The 16,675-nt window shown below is 58.9% G+C and overlaps 2 gene segments (V, D, J or C); both read right to left on the minus strand.

Moving 5' to 3' along the window:
• Positions 1–10,464, minus strand: part of LOC115850772 (immunoglobulin heavy constant gamma 4-like) — a 31,287-nt gene extending 20,823 nt beyond the window's left edge. The window contains 1 exon segment of the C gene segment in view: positions 10,092–10,464. Within this exon segment, the coding sequence occupies positions 10,092–10,464 (373 nt within the window).
• Positions 10,465–10,876: 412 nt separating this feature from the next.
• Positions 10,877–16,310, minus strand: LOC132596721 (immunoglobulin heavy constant gamma 4-like). The segment is given in 6 exon segments: positions 10,877–10,960; positions 13,033–13,166; positions 14,602–14,928; positions 15,013–15,342; positions 15,876–16,169; positions 16,271–16,310. Coding segments are annotated over 6 exon segments (1,209 nt in total).
• Between the last annotated feature and the right edge of the window lie 365 nt (positions 16,311–16,675).

Raw genomic sequence — 16,675 nt, forward strand, 5'->3', positions numbered from 1 at the left:
GGGCTGTGGGAGGTGGGGCTTAGGCTCAAGGAACAGAAGGGGCCCAGGTGTGCTCCCCACCCCTGGTCTCAGAGGGCAGGGACCTCGCCTGGGAGCCCAGCAGGCTTCCTGGGCCCGAGTGGGCGGGGCAATCGCCCTCCTCTCCTGTCCTGCTCCTCCTGGAGGGCCCCTCCCGCCTGCCTCTCCTGATCCCCCGGCCTCCCTCCTATGCCCCCAGGACCCACGCGGCCTGGAAGAGGCTGTGGAGGGCAGGGGAGCTCACCTGGGAGCTCAGCAGGCTCCCCGGCCGAGTGTGCCAGGCGATCGCCCTCCGCTCCTCTCCCGTCTTCCTCTTCCCGGAGAGCACCTCCTGCCTGCCTCTCCTGATCTCCCCCACCTCAGGGGCACAGAGCCTGTCTGGCCTCCACTTCTCCTCCCACCCCGGTCCCCCTACGTCCATCCTACCGGTTCACTCTGGGGTTCCTCCCATCTCCTTGGGGGTCACAGTCCCCCAGAAGCTGCTGGCAGGAGCCCTTGTTGTGGGGAGATGCTAACTCTGCGTATTCCCCCACCTCCATCTTGACTCTGCTCCTTCCCCCACTGATTTCTAACAAGATGTCTCTGGTCATCCCTGGTACCTTGCACAAGGTGTCCTCCTTTATCACCTGGAGAGGACATTTGGACCAGTGTAGAGCAGTTGCCGTGATGTTTCTGGTGGTGGTGGGTGGGGATCTGTTGTCTATCCTTGAGACTGAGCACTGCGGCCTGCTTGAACGTGGCCAGACTAATAGGCTGAGCATCGCGGTGTATGGGCTTCCAAGGCCTGGAGTGAAGGGGGAACTCCTGGAGGAACTGCAGGTGGCCACTCTGGAAAGTACCGTGGGGGTCAGGACTTGAGGATTTTATCTGACACTGACAACAGTGGGCTTGCCTGTGGCGAGGGTGCAGTGAGTCCTTCCTGAAGCGGGTGTTAAAGTATTAGGTAAAAAAAAAACCTTGCTGTGCAAGTAAGGTGGGAAAGAAAATCAGAGAAGCATGGGAGAGACAGTGAAAGTCAGGAGTCTCCAGCCAGCAGTTTGGACGAGACCCGCAGTTTACCTTGAACTTCCGGGTTTTGGAGAGATACCAGTGAGTGGTCCTGAGGCAGGATCTTAGTTCCCTGCCCAGGAATTGTACCTGGGTATCCTGGATGAAAACCAGGAATCCTAGCTGCTAGTCCAGCAGGGCTAGAGGCTAGAAACAAAGTTGCCCTGGTTCTTGCACCCTCTGAAAGCAAGAGTGTTTCAAGGAGGAAAAACTATGAAAAGAGGTACAAAGTTTATTGTCAGAGACACAGCACAGCATGAGGGAGAGCTCATAGAGAAGTAGTTTATTTATTTAAGACAGAAGCAAGGCAGAAATACACACCTGGAGAGGAAGGGTGTGGGCGTCCTCCCTAATGAGGAGGAGAGCCGTAAAAAGTGATTTAAATCACTTACACTGGACAGTCCTTTCAGGTCTTTGTTCTCCTCTGGCCAATTATCTCGCTTATATTCCCACATCTGACCAGTCCTAGGACCCTCTCCGATAAGCATGTGCATCTTCTTGCTGAGATGGGTTTCAGCCCAAAGGCTAAAACAGGAAGTCTGACAACACCAGAGGGAGTAAACATTGTAGGAGAAGCCATTAGATGTGGAACAGGATCGGTGTCACCATCTGGACAGTCAGTCACTGGCTCTGCAAGCTGCACTCACAACTCCGTGGTGTTGCCCACAAAACACATGGATCTATGTAAGCTCTGCTTAACTCTGCATTAATGAAGAGTCTGGAAAAAACCTGCCCATGACCTGGCTCAATCCTGACTTGACCCGACCTGTTGCAACTGAGTCTCCTGGGCCCACCCCTGCTCACCTCTCTATTTGGCACTTCCTTCTGTTGTTGCGGAGGACACACCCACACCTTTTCTCTCCAGGTGCTGGTGTGGCCTCCACGTGCCCGGATCTCACGCCCACTGTCCCGGGATCGTGATGGTTGCTACTTGCAGGGCAGAGACACGGTGCCCGTTCCACCGTTGAAGTTCTGCTTCCAGAAGGACTTTGTACTTATTGCTGGGCAAGTCCAGGTTGAATCCAGAAAACACAAGCCCCTGGAGGCCTTTCAGGCGGGAATTGATGTCACCCAGGAAACCAAACGTGTATAAAATTGTAACAAGAGCAGGCAAAGTGCTATCAGGTGAGATGGTCGCCGAGGCTTAGGGGGCCCAAGGAAGCTCATGATCTTCTGCCCCAAGAGGTCGCTCAGACCTTGGACGGGAACACTCACTCAGAGTTTCAAAGAAATGTCCCTCAACATGATAAAGTCCACATGTGACAAACCCACAGCTAACATCATTCTCAATGGTGAAAACCTGAAAGCATTTCCTCTAAGATCAGGAACAAGACATGGATGTCCACTCTCACCACTTTTATTCAACATAGTTTTGGAAGTCCTAGCCACAGCAATCAGAGAAGAAAAAGAAATAAAAGGAATCCAAATTGGAAAAGAAGAAGTAAAACTGTCACTATTTGCGGATGACATGATACTATGCATAGAAAATCCTCAAGACAGTACCAGAAAGCTACTAGAGCTCACCAATGAATTCGGTAATGTTGCTGGATACAAAATTAATACACAGAAATCTGTTGCATTTCTATACACTAACAATGAAAGATCAGAAAGAGAAAAAAAGAAACACTCCCATTTACTATCATACCAAAAAGAATAAAATACCTAGGAATAAACCTACCTAAGGAGACAAAAGACCTGTACTCCGAAAACTATAAGACACTGATGAAAGAAATCAAAGATGACACAAACAGATGGAGAGATATACCATGTTCTTGGATTGGAAAAATCAATGTTGTAAAAATGACTGTTCTACCCAAGGTAATCTACAGATTCAATGCAATCCCTATCAAATTACCAATGGCATCTTTCATAGAACTAGAACCAAAAATTTAAAAAATTGTATGGAGACAGAAAAGACCCTGAATAGCCAAAGCAATCTTAAGAAAGAAAAATGGAGCTGGAGCAATCGGGCTCTCTGACTTCAGACTATACTACAAAGCTACAGTCATCAAAACAGTATGGTACTGGCACAAAACCAGAAATATAGCTCAATGGAACAGGATAGACAGCCCAGAAATAAACCCACACACCTACGGTCAATTAATCTATGACAAAGGAGGCAAGAATATACAGTGGAGAAAAGACAGTCTCTTCAATAAGTGGTACTGGGAAACTGGACAGCTACATGTAAAAAAATGAAATTAGAAAATTCTCTAACACCACGGACAAAAATAAACTCAAAATGGATTAAAGACGTAAGTGTGAAGCTGGGTACTAGAAAACTCCTAGGGGAAAACATAGGCAGAACACTCTTTGACATAAATCACAGCAAGATTTTTTTGACCCACCTCCTAGAGTAATGGAAATAAAAACAAAAATAAACAAATGGGACCTAATTAAACTGAAAAGCTTTTGCACAGCAATGGAAAACCATAAACAAAACAAAAAGATAACCTACAGATGGGGAGCAAATATTTGCAAACCATGCAGCCAATAAGAAATTAATCTCCAAGATGTATATACAGCTCATATGGCTCAATATAAAGAACAAAGAAACAACCCAATAGAAAAATGAGCAGAGCATCTAAATAGACATTTATCCAAAGAAGACGTACAGACGGCCAGACGGCACATGAAAGGATGCTCAACATCACTAATTATTAGAGAAACGCAAGATCAAAGCACAATGAGGCACCACCTCTCACCGGTCAGAACGGCCATCATCAAAAACTATACAAACAATAATGCTAGAGAGGGTGTGGAGAAAAGGGAACCCTCCTACACTGTTGGTGGGAATGAAAATTGATACAGCCACTATGGAGAACAGTATGGAAAAACCTAAAAATAGAGCTACCATATGATCCAGCAATCCCACTCCTGGGGATATGTCCAGGAAAACCATAACTCAAAAAGATACCCGCACCACAGTTTTCATTGCAACACTGTTTACAATAGCCAGGACACGGAAGCAACCTAAATGCCGATCGACAGATGAATGGATAAAGAAGATGTGGTACATATATACAAAGGAATATTACTCAGCTCTAATAAAGAATGAAATAATGCCATTTGCAGCAACATGGATGGACCTACAGGTTACCATACTAAGTGAAGTTAGTCAGACAGAGAAAGACAAATATCATATGGTATCACTCATATGTGGAATCTAAAAGAAATGATACAAATGAACTTACATACAAAACAGTTATAGACTTCACAGACATAGAAAACAAACGTATGGATACCAAAGGGGAGAGGGGAGGGGAGGGATAAATTAGGAGTTTGGGATTCACATATACACACTACTCTATATAGAATAGATAATAACCTATAAGGGAAAAGAATCTGGAATAGATACATGTATATGTATAATTGAATCACTTTGCTGTACAATTGAAACGAACACAGCATTGTAAATCAGCTATATTTCAAAAAAAAAAAAAAAAGAAATGCCCCGACACTCCTCGTGTTGTGGTTTGGGTGCCCTTCAGGGTGCCTGCAGGCCCGGCTGTGTGACCGGTCCTGTGAGGAAGAGGAGGGCGAGACCCTCTGTCAGCATCCACGTCTGCGTGGTAGAGCACTGTGGTCGAGCACAGCTGTCAAGCACGGCGCTACCTGCCATGGTGCTGCTCTGGCCTCGTGGCTGTCCTGCCAACCCCTTCTCTGCTCATTTCCATGGGCGATCACCTCCCTGCCCAGGCCCAAGCGCCAGCTTCACCTTTGTCCCTGTTGTGTCCAGGTCTCGGGATGCATTTGGGGCTGTCACTGTGACCCTGAGCTATTGTCAGGCCTTAGACCTTGTGTCTCCTAAAACACTGGAAACGTTGTAACGGGAAAAGCAGAGGCTGTTTATCTGAGCTGTTGCAGCCAGGGAGCCGTGCCCAGCTGGCTGGGCCGCGACTCGGGCAGCAGGAGAGTGGGTGGCTTTGAGGCTTTCTTATGCGTATGTGGCTTAATTGTTACTATATACATATAACACTATGCCCATGTAAGGGCCTATAACATACTTATTATATCGTGTGTGTGTTAGCATGTTAAAATATTTTCTGTGTATAGAAGGCTTCTTTATAGGAAAAAGAGTGCCTCTGGTGTCCTGATGGGGGCTGCGTGGCTGGGGAAGCTGGACGGCCAGCAAGACGCAGGCACCCCTGCGATGGCTGGGACACGTCCGGTTTTCTCTGGTTGGTCCTCAGTCAGAAGCGAGAACAAAGACCATGGGCGCCGTGGGTTACTGATCAAGCCAGGCCATTGTGGGGGATGTCACAGGGCGGTTGTAGGGCTTCCTGGGCTGTCACTAGAGATGGAGGTCTGACTTCCTGCAGGTCTAGCGTGGAGGGTTGGGTTTAGGGTAGCATGGAGGGAGCAGACTGCTTCCTGGGCTGGATCCTGTGATGGTGGCTGGGTGTCCTGGGCTGTTGGCTTCATTCTTGGGTCAGAGTTCCATCTTTATATATGGTTGGCCAGGTACAGGTGTAAATTGAGTATCCCACCACAGCCCTGGCCTTAGTGTCTTGTGAATGAGAAAGTTCATGAGGCCCCCTTGGGATTTATCCCGTGCATCCCCCCTCCCCCGCCCCAGCACAGATCCCCAGGGCACCTCTCTGCATCCAGCTTACATTACAGTGCATCTCCCCTCCCTCCCAGCCCAGATCGCCAGGGCATCCTGCCCGCCTCCGGAGCAGATCCCCAGGGAGTGTCGGTGTGAGGGGGCAGAGCAGAGCAGGGCTGCGCCCTTGATCTTGTGTGAAGTGCTCTACTGCCCCTCTCATGTTCTATTGGAACCAAACACTCGGGCTCTCTGGACAAGCCTCAGAGTTGCCCAATCCTGGGTTTTCTATGCCCGACCCCAGCAGGCTGCATGGTCCGTGTCGGAGTTCATGGGACGCCTGGTCTCCCAGCGCAGATGGTGGCTCTCAGAAGGGCCTTTGCCGCAAGTGGACTCTCCTGTCAACAGAGTCTGGGCACTCGTATGCTGGGAAGGAGGCCACCGGGCCCTGAAGAATGGTCTTAACTGCTCACAGGCCCTCAGAGGCCAAGAAGGTCACTCACTGCCCCTAGTTTCCTCCTTATTTTACCTTTCCTAATAATTGAAACCTTTTCTTCCTGTTACTGGCCACTCGGTTTTTCCTTACAGTGCAGGACCCACTGCTCACATTTCTTTCTTGTCATTGGTTGCTGAGTGCTCTTTGTATATGAAGGAGTCCTGCCCTGTGTCACATGTGCTCTGCCCCGTTTCCATGGGACTTCAGAGCCCCTTGTGGGTGGGCTTCTCCAGCTCTTTACCCTCAGGAGGAGGCTCAGCCCATGCCCACCACTGTGCTTGGCCAGCCGGCCCTCTCCCTGGTGCCTGTGGCTCCTGCCTGCGCGGCTCCCAGCTTTCTTCTCGAGGACGGTGGCGGCCAGCCCCAGACAGCTATCGCTTATTCATCGGGATGTCCAGGCAGGCTGGCGGGATGGGGCCTGAGGACTGGCCTGTCTGCGTGAGCTCAGTGGGTGACGGCTGGGTGGTGACTGGGGCCCCAGGAGGCTGATGCCGGCCTCCACCCTGGTGCTTGTGCAGCTGTGTTCCTGCGGCCTCCTGCACTGACCACTGAATGAGCCCCTCAGGGTTTGCCCACGGGGAGTGGGACTGTTGCCTTTACCTTCGTGTGGGGAGGGGCGGTGAGTCTGGGCTGGAGGCCAGTGGCGCAGGTGTGGTGGAGCCTGAACCGGGGTCTCAGTGGGCATTGAAGGACTCTTGAGGCGGAGCCTGGCTGGACACTTGGGTCCTCGGGGCCCAGAGCTGCCCTCTGCTCCCTTCCTTCTGGCCCCTTGTCCACATCCTCTGGAGTGGGGAACCTCCTGCTCCCCAGGGACCACAGGCACCTCCCCAAGGTATGCTCAGGTGGCAAGGGATTCTTTACTTTAAGGAACTTTAAAAGGAAAAGTAAAGAGGAGGGGCCGACCTGATTCTGGCAGTGGATCAGGTGGAAGATGGACTTCTGTCTTGCTTCTTTGAAGAAAGAATTTAGGAAAGAGACCAAGATTGTGAAATAGAGACAGTGTTTACTAGGAGGAAGGTCAGAGTGGAAGAGCACACGGGGAACTTGCAGTGAGTCATGTGCCGTAGGGGTGGCTTAGGTTGCTTACATGCGGACGGTGTTCCAGGTGGTCTCTGGCCAATCATCTCGAAGTGTCAGCAGGAGAGTGGTTGCAGCTGCTCAGCCTGGAGCCCATCTATCTCCTACGTCAGGACGAGGGCACAGGGGATGTGGGTGGGTGCTGCAGGGCTGCTGTGGTCACACTGCGGACCCCTTGGGAAGCGCCTTCTGCTGTGGGACCCTGCCTCACAGCCTAGGGCCCTGCCTGCAGCCCTGGAAACTCCCCTGGACCTTCCCCAGAAGGTCTTCTCTGCATCCTCATTCTGCACGAACGGGGCCTGGGGGTGGACAGCAGGGAGGGTGGGCAGGGGACAGGAGCAGGGCATGGGGGGCAGCGCACTTGGCCCTGGGGGCACTGAGGGCGGGACTGAGCCTGGGGAGTGAGCCCTTGGCTCGGCTGGGCTGGACTCAGACGCTGGATCGGGCTGGTGGGGACTCTGAGTCCTAGATCTGGCTCTGGGCTCCAGCGTGGGCTGGGCCATGGGCTCAAGGCCGTCGCTGTGTTTCAGGGGTTGTTCAGTCAGAACCGGGTGGGCCCGAGACCAGGGGCCTGGGAGAAGCCTGGGGTGGTCAGCACCCACGCCCAGCCCAGGTCTCTCTGTGGAAGGAACAGATGCTCTTCTGGGACTTGCCCCAAAGTGGGGTGGTGTGGGGCTGTGATAGGCGGGCCCCCTGTTGCCTTCGACCTTGGGGCTAGGCTGGAACCTCTGGGTGCCCGTGTGTGTGTGTAAGACACAGATGGAGGTGTGTGGTGGTGAGGTGAGGCACTGACAGGTGTGTGCGGAGCTCAATGTCTGGGGGGCGCTAGGGGCTCAGGACGCAGTGGGAGGCTCATCTCAGGCGCACACAGGGGCAGCCCGAGGGGCTCAAGGGCAGGCGTCGGCCACTGTCTTCGGGGTGCTCGGGGGGCGTGGAGAGGTGAGGGATGCCGTGTGGTGTGGCACTGCTGGGGGGGAGGGTGGGAGCCCTGGGGCCCAGTGTGGGGCAGTTCTCCAGGGGCCCAGAGGCAGCCGTGCCAGGGACGGGGTTCAGCTAGGAGGCCGTGGGGCCGGCCCTCGTGTGACCACCCTGGCGTTCGTGCGGGGCGGGCGGCTAGCGGCTGCTCGTTGGTCTGGGGGATGGAAGCGAGGGGCAGGGCCCAGGGCTGGGCAGGCGGTGCTGCCCTCAGGCAACTTCAGCTTCTCGGTCACATGTTTCGCGGGAGGGAAACGCAGGGTGTGGGCTGACCCCCAGGTCCGTCACCGGGAGCCCCCATGGAGCCCAGCAGGCAGAGGGGGTCCTGTGCCGGCGTGCCCAGCGTGCTGGCAGGGTCCCCGAGGGCCAGGTGTTCTCCCGGACACTGCTGTGCACCCCTCGGCCATCCTGTTTGCCGCCCCTCCCCGCCTCCCCGTTTGGTGCAGGGACCGCTGAGCGATGCAGTCCCTTCCCTGCATACCATTCTCTCTGTCTCTGCCTCTGTCTGTCTCTGTCCCCCCACAGGAAGCTGCACCGGCACATCGGACGGCCTTGGGGTGCAGCGTCCCTGCTGAGCAGACTCCGGCTGCCGGTCTGGGGGGCTGTCCTGCTAGTCCCCTCGCCCTGAAAGGCTGCAACAAACACAAGCGTGGCTTCCGGCAGCCCAAGGCCGCGTCCCCGGGATGAGCCAGCCCCCCTGAAACGCCGGCCTGAGGGAGCCCAGCACGGCCAGCACCCGACCCAGACCCCGGCCCACTGTTTTGGAGGTTTTACTGAGAAGGGCTGACAGCTGTGGATCCCGACTCTGCCCTCTGGGAGGGGTGTGTCTCCTCTGAGGTGGAATCACCAGGAGGGATGGGCCCCTGGTCTCCGTGAGGGCGGAGTCCTGACCCATCCCTGCATCCTTGCCGGCCGGCGGGCACAGCGGCCTCATCGCCTCTGCACGGCCACCCTTCCTGGTCCCTCACCAGAGCCCCTGGAGCCCCACTCCTGCTTCTCCTGTGACACACTGGTCACCTCTGTGCAGCCAGCTGAGCTCAGTGCCACCCGACCCCCTCCCCTCCTGCGGTCCTTCTCACTGCCGTCTGTCCTGAGCAGTGAGCCAGGTCTGGTTCTGCTCCCCTTTGGCAGCCCCTCCCCACTGCTGCCCCTCCTGGCCTGGGGTCCTGGCGTCCTCCCGGTCCTCCTTTCTCGCACCCAGCTCGGCTGTTTTGGGCTGAATTGTGTCCCCAAATTCCAGCTTTGAAGCCCGGACTCCCAGGACCTCAGAATGTAACTGTATTTGGAGATGGGGTCTGTAAAGATGTGGTGATGTAAACTGGGGTCTCTAGGGTGGGTCCTAATCCAGTCTGCCTGGCGTCCTTAAAAGAGGAGGACATTAGGACAGAGACACGCACAGAGGGACGACCACGTGAGGACACGGAGAAGACGGCGTCTACGCGGCACGGAGCCAGGCCTCGGGAGAAGCCAGCCCTGCACCTCCAGGATCTGGGATTCCAGCCTCCAGGGTGTCGGACAGTGACGTCTGTGGTCAAAGGCCCCCTGTGGTGTCTGTTACAGCCGCCTGTGCAGACACACCCAACACGTGCGGCTCCCCCATGGCTCCCCCAGGCCCCTGGCTCGCCCCTGCACCCACAGGCCAGGTGGGAACCCCAGGCTTGGGTGGTGGCATGGGGGAGACTGGCTGTGGATTTCCCAAGGGTAGGCGGCGTGTTAACCTAGGGAGACTTCTCAGCGAGCTAGGCGACTGTAAAGAACGCTTTATTGTCGTAACAAAATGAAGACACAGCGAAGAGCATCGACGGGCCCCACGTTCAGAAGGAGAAAAGCCTCCCGAGCTGCGACCACGTGGCCCTTCTCTCCAGTCCGGGAGCAGCTCCACCACACGCGCATGCTGACTGCGCTTTTCCGCAGAAACCGGAGAGCTGGTACCGGGCCCTGAGGCGGGGGCCCGGGGTCCGAGGATGTCCCTACGCGGGTCGCGTCTCTCACCCCCACCCTGGTGCAGGCGGAGCTCCTGCTGTACGTGCCTCAGGCCTTTGGCTGCAGGATGGGCTGGCCGCGCCTTCTGCCCTCTTTTCCGGGAGCCCCTCCAGCTCAGCCCGCGGGGCACCAGGTCAACAGCGTGCTCCCCGGGAGGCCGGTCTGGCTGGACCTCACCGCCTCCCGCGCTGGGGCTCCTGCAGCGGCCTCGGGCCCAGGCCTTGCTCTGAGCAGCGTCCTCGGTGGAGGTGACCTGAGGGACCGTTAGCGGCACCTGCAGAAGCTCTCCTGCTGGGAGAGGTGGGCGGCTCCCTTCCAGCATCTGGCACAGGCCCTCCTCCCGGGGACCCTGCGTCTGGAGCTCGGCCGGGACAAGATGCAGGGGCCAGGCCCTGTGCAGAGGCCCAGACGCCGGCCTCCTCCTCCTGTTCGAGGGGGAACCCCACGCCGACCCGGGCGTTCCCGGTGGTCCCTGGGGTCCCGGAGGTGTCCTGCGGGGACATCAGCTCAGGCTGGGCATCACCTGCGGTCCCCTCGGGTCTGTGAGTGGGGTGGGGGGCAGGTTGTGTTGGCCACGAGGCCAGAGGCCGGGGGTGCAGGTGAGGGTGCTCGTGAGCTCAGAGGCTGGCGAGGTCAGCGGGCGGAGGAGACGCCTGGCGCAGGCTGAGCGGCACAGGGGGATAGACGTGGTCCTATAGGTCAGGGGCAGCCCAGGACGCAGCCCGTAGTGAGCGCTAGGCACCCTGTCCGATCACGTTCCTGTAGTCGGGGACAATCGTCCGCTTCAGCTCCACCACCGACGAGAAGATCCACTTCACCTGAGGGGCAGCGGGAGTGAGCGCAGGCTGGAAACCACCCAGGCCGCCCCCTAGGGCCTGTCCCCATTCCCCGGGCCGACGGACAGCGAGGAGTTCCGGGGGGACAGGAGGCCATGATGGGGACAGTGTGGGAGAGTGAGGGAAGGGAGGGACAGTGAGGGACAGTAGGGGACAGTGATGGACAGTGAGGGACAGTGAGGGGACAGTGAGGGACAGTGAGGGAGAGTGAGGGCATGTGAGGGAGAGTGAGGTCCTGTTTGGGACAGTGAGGGACAGTGAGGGGACAGTGAAGAACAGTGAGGGACAGTGAGGGGACAGTGAGGGACAGTGTGGGACAGTGCGGGACAGTGAGGGGACAGTGTGGGCCCGTGAGGGACAGTGAGGGACAGTGAGGGACTGTGAGGGGACAGTGAGGGTGTGTGAGGGACAGTGCGGGACAGTGCGGGACAGTGAGGGACCGTGAAGGACAGTGTGGGCCCGTGAGGGACAGTGAGGGACAGTGAGGGGACAGTGAGGGCCCATTAGGGACAGTGAGGGACAGTGAGGGACTGTGAGGGGACAGTGAGGGACAGTGAGGGACAGTGCAGGACAGTGAGGGACCGTGAAGGACCGTGAAGGACAGTGAGGGACTGTGAGGGGAGAGTGAGGGACAGTGAGGGACTGTGAGGGGACAGTGTGGGACAGTGAGGGACAGTGAGGGACAGTGAGGGCCCGTGAGGGGCAGTGAGGGACCGTGAGGGACTGTGAGGGGACAGTGAGGGACAGTGAGGGACTATGAGGGGACAGTGAGGGACAGTGAGTGACAGTGAGGGCCCGTGAGGGACAGTGAGGGACAGTGAGGGACTGTGAGGGACTGTGAGGGGACAGTGAGGGACAGTGAGGGCCCTTGAGGGACAGTGAGGGACAGTGAGGGCCCTTGAGGGACAGTGAGGGACAGTGAGGGACCGTGAGGGACAGTGAGGGACAGTGAGGGACTGTGAGGGACAGTGAGGGACCGTGAGGGACAGTGAGGGACAGTGAGGGGACAGTGAGGGATAGTGAAGGACAGTGAGGGATCGTGAGGGACCGTGAGGGACAGTGAAGGACAGTGAGGGGACAGTGAGGGATAGTGAGGGACAGTGAGGGGCCATGACGGACAGTGAGGGACAGTCAGGGACAGTCAGGGAAGGTGAAGGGTCTGTAAGCGGACAGTGAGGGGACTTGAGGGACAGTGAGGGAGAGTGAGGGCCCGTGAGGGAGAGTGAGGGAGAGTGAGGGCCCGTTAGGGACAGTGAGGGACAGTGAGGGGACAGTGAAGAACAGTGAGGGACAGTGAGGGCCCGTGGGGGCAGTGAAGGACAGTGAGGGACTGTGAGGAGACAGTGAGGGACAGCGAGGGACTGTGAGGGGACAGTGAGGGACTGTGAGGGGACAGTGAGGGACTGTGAGGGACCGTGAGGGACAGTGAAGGACAGTGAGGGGACAGTGAGGGATAGTGAGGGACAGTGAGGGGCCATGAGGGACAGTGAAGGACAGTGAGGGACAGTCAGGGAAGGTGAAGGGTCTGTGAGGGGACTGTGAGGGGACAGTGAGGGACAGTGAGGGCCCGTGACGGACAGTGAGGGCCCGTGACGGACAGTGAGGGACAGTGAGGGCCCTTGAGGGACAGTGAGGGACAGTGAGGGGCAGTGAGGGCCCATGACGGACAGTGAGGGCCCATGAGGGACAGTGAGGGACAGTGAGGGACTGTGAGGGGACAGTGAGGGACCGTGAGGGACAGTGAGGGGCAGTGAGGGGACAGTGAGGGGACAGTGAGGGACAGTGAGGGTCTGTGAGGGGACAGTGAGGGGACTTGAGAGACAGTGAGGGACAGTGAGAGGCAGTGAGGGCCCATGACGGACAGTGAGGGCCCGTGAGGGACAGTGAGGGACAGTGAGGGACAGTGAGGGGCAGTGAGGGGACAGTGAGGGGCAGTGAAGGACAGTGAGGGTCTGTGAGGGGACAGTGAGGGGACTTGAGGGACAGTGAGGGGCCGGGGGCCAGGAGGAGACACAGTGGGGACAGCGAGGGCGCTGCGGGGCCGGCCCGCCCACCTTGAAGAGCGTCACGGTGGCGCTGTAGCACACGCTGAGCAGGAAGAGGGTGATGAAGATGGAGATGGTCGTCCACAGCCCGTCCAGCTCCCCGTCTTGGGCATCAGCACAGGTCTCCTCCTCTAGCAGCAGCTCTGCACAGGGAGGGTGGGGTCAGTGCTGTGCCTGCCCTCGGGGGCAGGGCTGGGCTCATGGGGCCTTGCAGCGCGGCTCCCAGTGTGGCGCGGTGGTGGCGGGATGCCCCGGTGGGCCGGGCCAGAGGCACCTGAGGACAGCCGCTGAGCACCGGCCCCAGCCCCCCATTCCTCCAGCCTGGGCCCCCGTCTCGGCCTGGCCAGTGGGTCCTGCTCCCTCCCCTGTGCTGTGCGCTGAGCTGGGGCGCTTGCGGGGAGGGTGCCCGGACCCCCCGCAGGACAGTGGCTCAGGCCCCGGCCGCCTCTCCCGCTGGGGGCCAGACCCGGAGGGCGGGAGTGTCAGCAGAGCGTGTGGGCTGTGGGCCCTGGCCCAGGGAAGGGGCAGCACAGTGCTGGTCTCTGTCCCGTGGGCGTTGGAGGGTGGGGACCAGCCTGGGGTCTACGGTGAGGGCTCATGAGACCCAGCTCTGTGGTCGGGTGTGCGTCTGTGCGGCTGCCCTGTGGGAGGGCCCGTGTGCAAGGCCCGCGTGTGTGCACGCCTGTGGGTGTTGTGGTGGGTGCACTGCACACGTGTGTACGCGGGCAGGTGAGTGCATGTGGATGAAGGCGGTGGTGTGCCGGCTGGTGTGGCTCAGTGGGGGGCTTGTTTTCAATGGCTCTGGGCTCAGTGTCCACGGGTGCGTATGGAGGGTCCCTCCCTGGGCACTCAGGGCTGCTTGCCTCTGCCCCTTGTGGGCACAGGGATGAGTGTCCCCACGAGTGCACAGGCCTGGCCCTGGCAGGGACAAGCAGGGCAGAGCCACCTGGCCTGAGGGGGGGTCCTGATCTCCCGTGCCTGACAGTGCAGCAGGGCCGTCCCCCCACCCCGGGCTGTGTGGCCCCCGTGAGGGCAGAGAGCCGGCACGCGGACTCTGGAGCCGGGGACAGGAATGTGGGGACGAGGACGGCCAGTGTCCCACAGCTTGGGCTGGAACAGGGGCGGGAAGAAGTGGGCACTCATTCTCCTGAGGGTCTCTGGTGGGCTTCTCCCATTCCGGGCACACACTCCAGCCCCAGCAGCTGCGGGGTGGAGGGCGGCCGGAGCAGCTGTCCCCTCCGGGAGGGGCCCTCCCCGGCCTCGGGCAGCCCCCAAGCGGCCTGCGCAGGCCCGCACACTTGGGTCCGGCCCTGAGGGGGTCAGCTCTCCCGCACTGGTGGTGACAAACTGTGACCCAGAGCCGGGCCCCCCCTGCCCCACGCAGGCCCGCGTGCCCCAGGGCTCTGCTCGGAAAGAACCATGACAGCGTTGCGGGTCCCAGGGCGGCGCTGGGCGCTTTATTTCATGGCGCCCGGGAGGCATGTACACAGGGCTGGGGCTCAGGCATCCTCGCTGGACCCTGAGAGCCCAAGGGGAGGGAGGGCTCGCTGGGGCAACAACGCCGTGGGGCTCATTTACCCGAAGACTGGGTGATGGACTTCTGCGTGTTGTGATTGTGTAGAGCCTCGTGCAACACTACACACGTGTAGGTGTCTCCCCGCTGCCAGCTCTTCTTGTCCGCCCTGAGCTTGCTGTACAGGAAGAAGGACCCGTCGGCCTCCAGCTGGGGTGGGGTCGTGCCATAGTTGCCCTCTGGCTCTGGCTGCCCGTTTCTCTGCCACTCCACGTCGATGTCACTCGGGTAGAAGGCGGTGACCATGCAGGTTATGCTGACGCTGACCGAGCTCTTGGCCAGCTCTTCCTGCGCTGGGCCCAGTACGTACACCTGCGGCTCCCGGGGCTGCCCTGTGGGGAGAGGTATGGCTGTTAGCACGATGGTCACTGCTCTTGGCCCCCAGGGACCCTCCTGCGCCCGTCCACCTGACCCACCTTTGGCCTTGGAGATGGTCCTCACGATGGGGGCCGGGAGGCCTTTGTTGGTGACCTTGCACTTGAACTCCTTTCCCTTCAGCCAGTCCTGGTGCTGGATGGGCAGGGCGCTGACCACACGGTAGGTGCTGTTGAACTGCTCCTCCCTTGGCTTCGTCTTGGCCGTGCGCACCTCTACATCGTCCACATACCAGGAGAACTGGACATCGGGGTCCTCGTGGCCCACGTCAACCACAACGCAGGTGACCTCGGGAGTTTGGGATATTGTGAGGGTGTCCCTGGGTTTCGGGGGGAAGATGAAGACGGACGGTCCTCCTGGGAGCTCAGGGGCTGGTTGGGGAGACACGGTAGGGAGTCAGCCCCTGGGTAGACCTCCTCTTGGGCACCCATCCATCCCCCTCCCCCAAGCCCCAAGGCCACGCCTGGGCGAGGTCCACCCCCGAGGTGCGTAGGATGAGGTCGGCTGACTTACGTGGACATTTGGGACACTTGGGGCATTCAGGACACTTGGTACATTTGGAGCCATTGAACTCTGCAGAGAACAGACTGGAGGTTACCGGGGTTGGGGACGGCCTGGGGCTGGGCTTAGGGCAGGGGCAGGTTTTGGCAGGTGAGACCTGTGCCCACTCTGTGGCCCCAGGGGCTGGGGGAGGCGTCCAGCCTGTGCCCACCCTGGACCTGGTGGAAATGCCCAGAGGACCCCCTCCCTGAGCCTGGGAGGCCTTCAGGTGAGGGAGAGAGACAGGCCTCCCGTGACACCCTGGGCGGGATTCACCATCCCTGGTGTGTGGTCCGTTCAGGTGGGAGGGCTGACCCCGGGCCTGTCTCGTAGTGGACACCCTCCCTGCGGCCCGTCCTCTCACCGATGCGCTTGTCCACCTTGGTGCTGCTGGCCGGGTGGGCTACGTTGCAGGTGAAGGTCTTGCCGGACGGGGTGCTGGCAGGCACGGTCACAGTGCTGCTGAGAGAGTACAGCCCCGAGGACCCTCGGACGGATGGGAAGGTGTGCACGTCACTGGGTTGGGTGCCCGAGTTCCAGGTCACGGTCACTGGCTCAGGGATGTAGCTCGAGACCAGGCAGCCCACAACCACTGTGGAGCCGGTTGTGCTCCCACAGCTGGAATCCAGAGTGTAGACTGCCGGGGCCTTGACAGAGACTGTGAGGGAGGAGGCCGTGTGACTGCCAGGGCCTCACCCCTGCGAGGGTCCAGGCAGGGCATCAGGCGTGCAGGCCTGGGCCATTGCTGAGCCCAGTGACCTTGTGCTTCCAGCGTGTCTGAAGACCAGCGGCCCAGCATGGCTGTCTCCCACCCCAGGTCCCTGCGTCTGCAGCTGTGGGCCCCAGACACAGCTGGGGGCCAGTGCTGGGTGACCACTGAGCCCAGGGTCTAACAGATCCCCGGGGTCCCTACCCTCCTGTGGGTGTCTGGCCTGATCAGGCCCTCGGTCTGAGCCCTGACCAGTGGCTACTGCTCCCTGAGCCCACTGCCCTGCTCTGCTTCTGTCCCCTTGTCCTGGACTGCTCTTTGCCACCCAGGGCCTGTGTGTTCTGTATCAGCTCTGCCCATTGGCATCCCTGGGAGCCTTGCATTGCCCCTGGCCTTCTCCTCCTGCAGGGTGCTAGCACCCCAAGCCCCATTCCCCGGCTGGACCTGTCCCCTCT

The sequence above is a fragment of the Globicephala melas genome, chromosome 2 (assembly GCF_963455315.2).
Source record: "Globicephala melas chromosome 2, mGloMel1.2, whole genome shotgun sequence".
In the NCBI taxonomy this organism is placed as follows: domain Eukaryota; kingdom Metazoa; phylum Chordata; class Mammalia; order Artiodactyla; family Delphinidae; genus Globicephala; species Globicephala melas.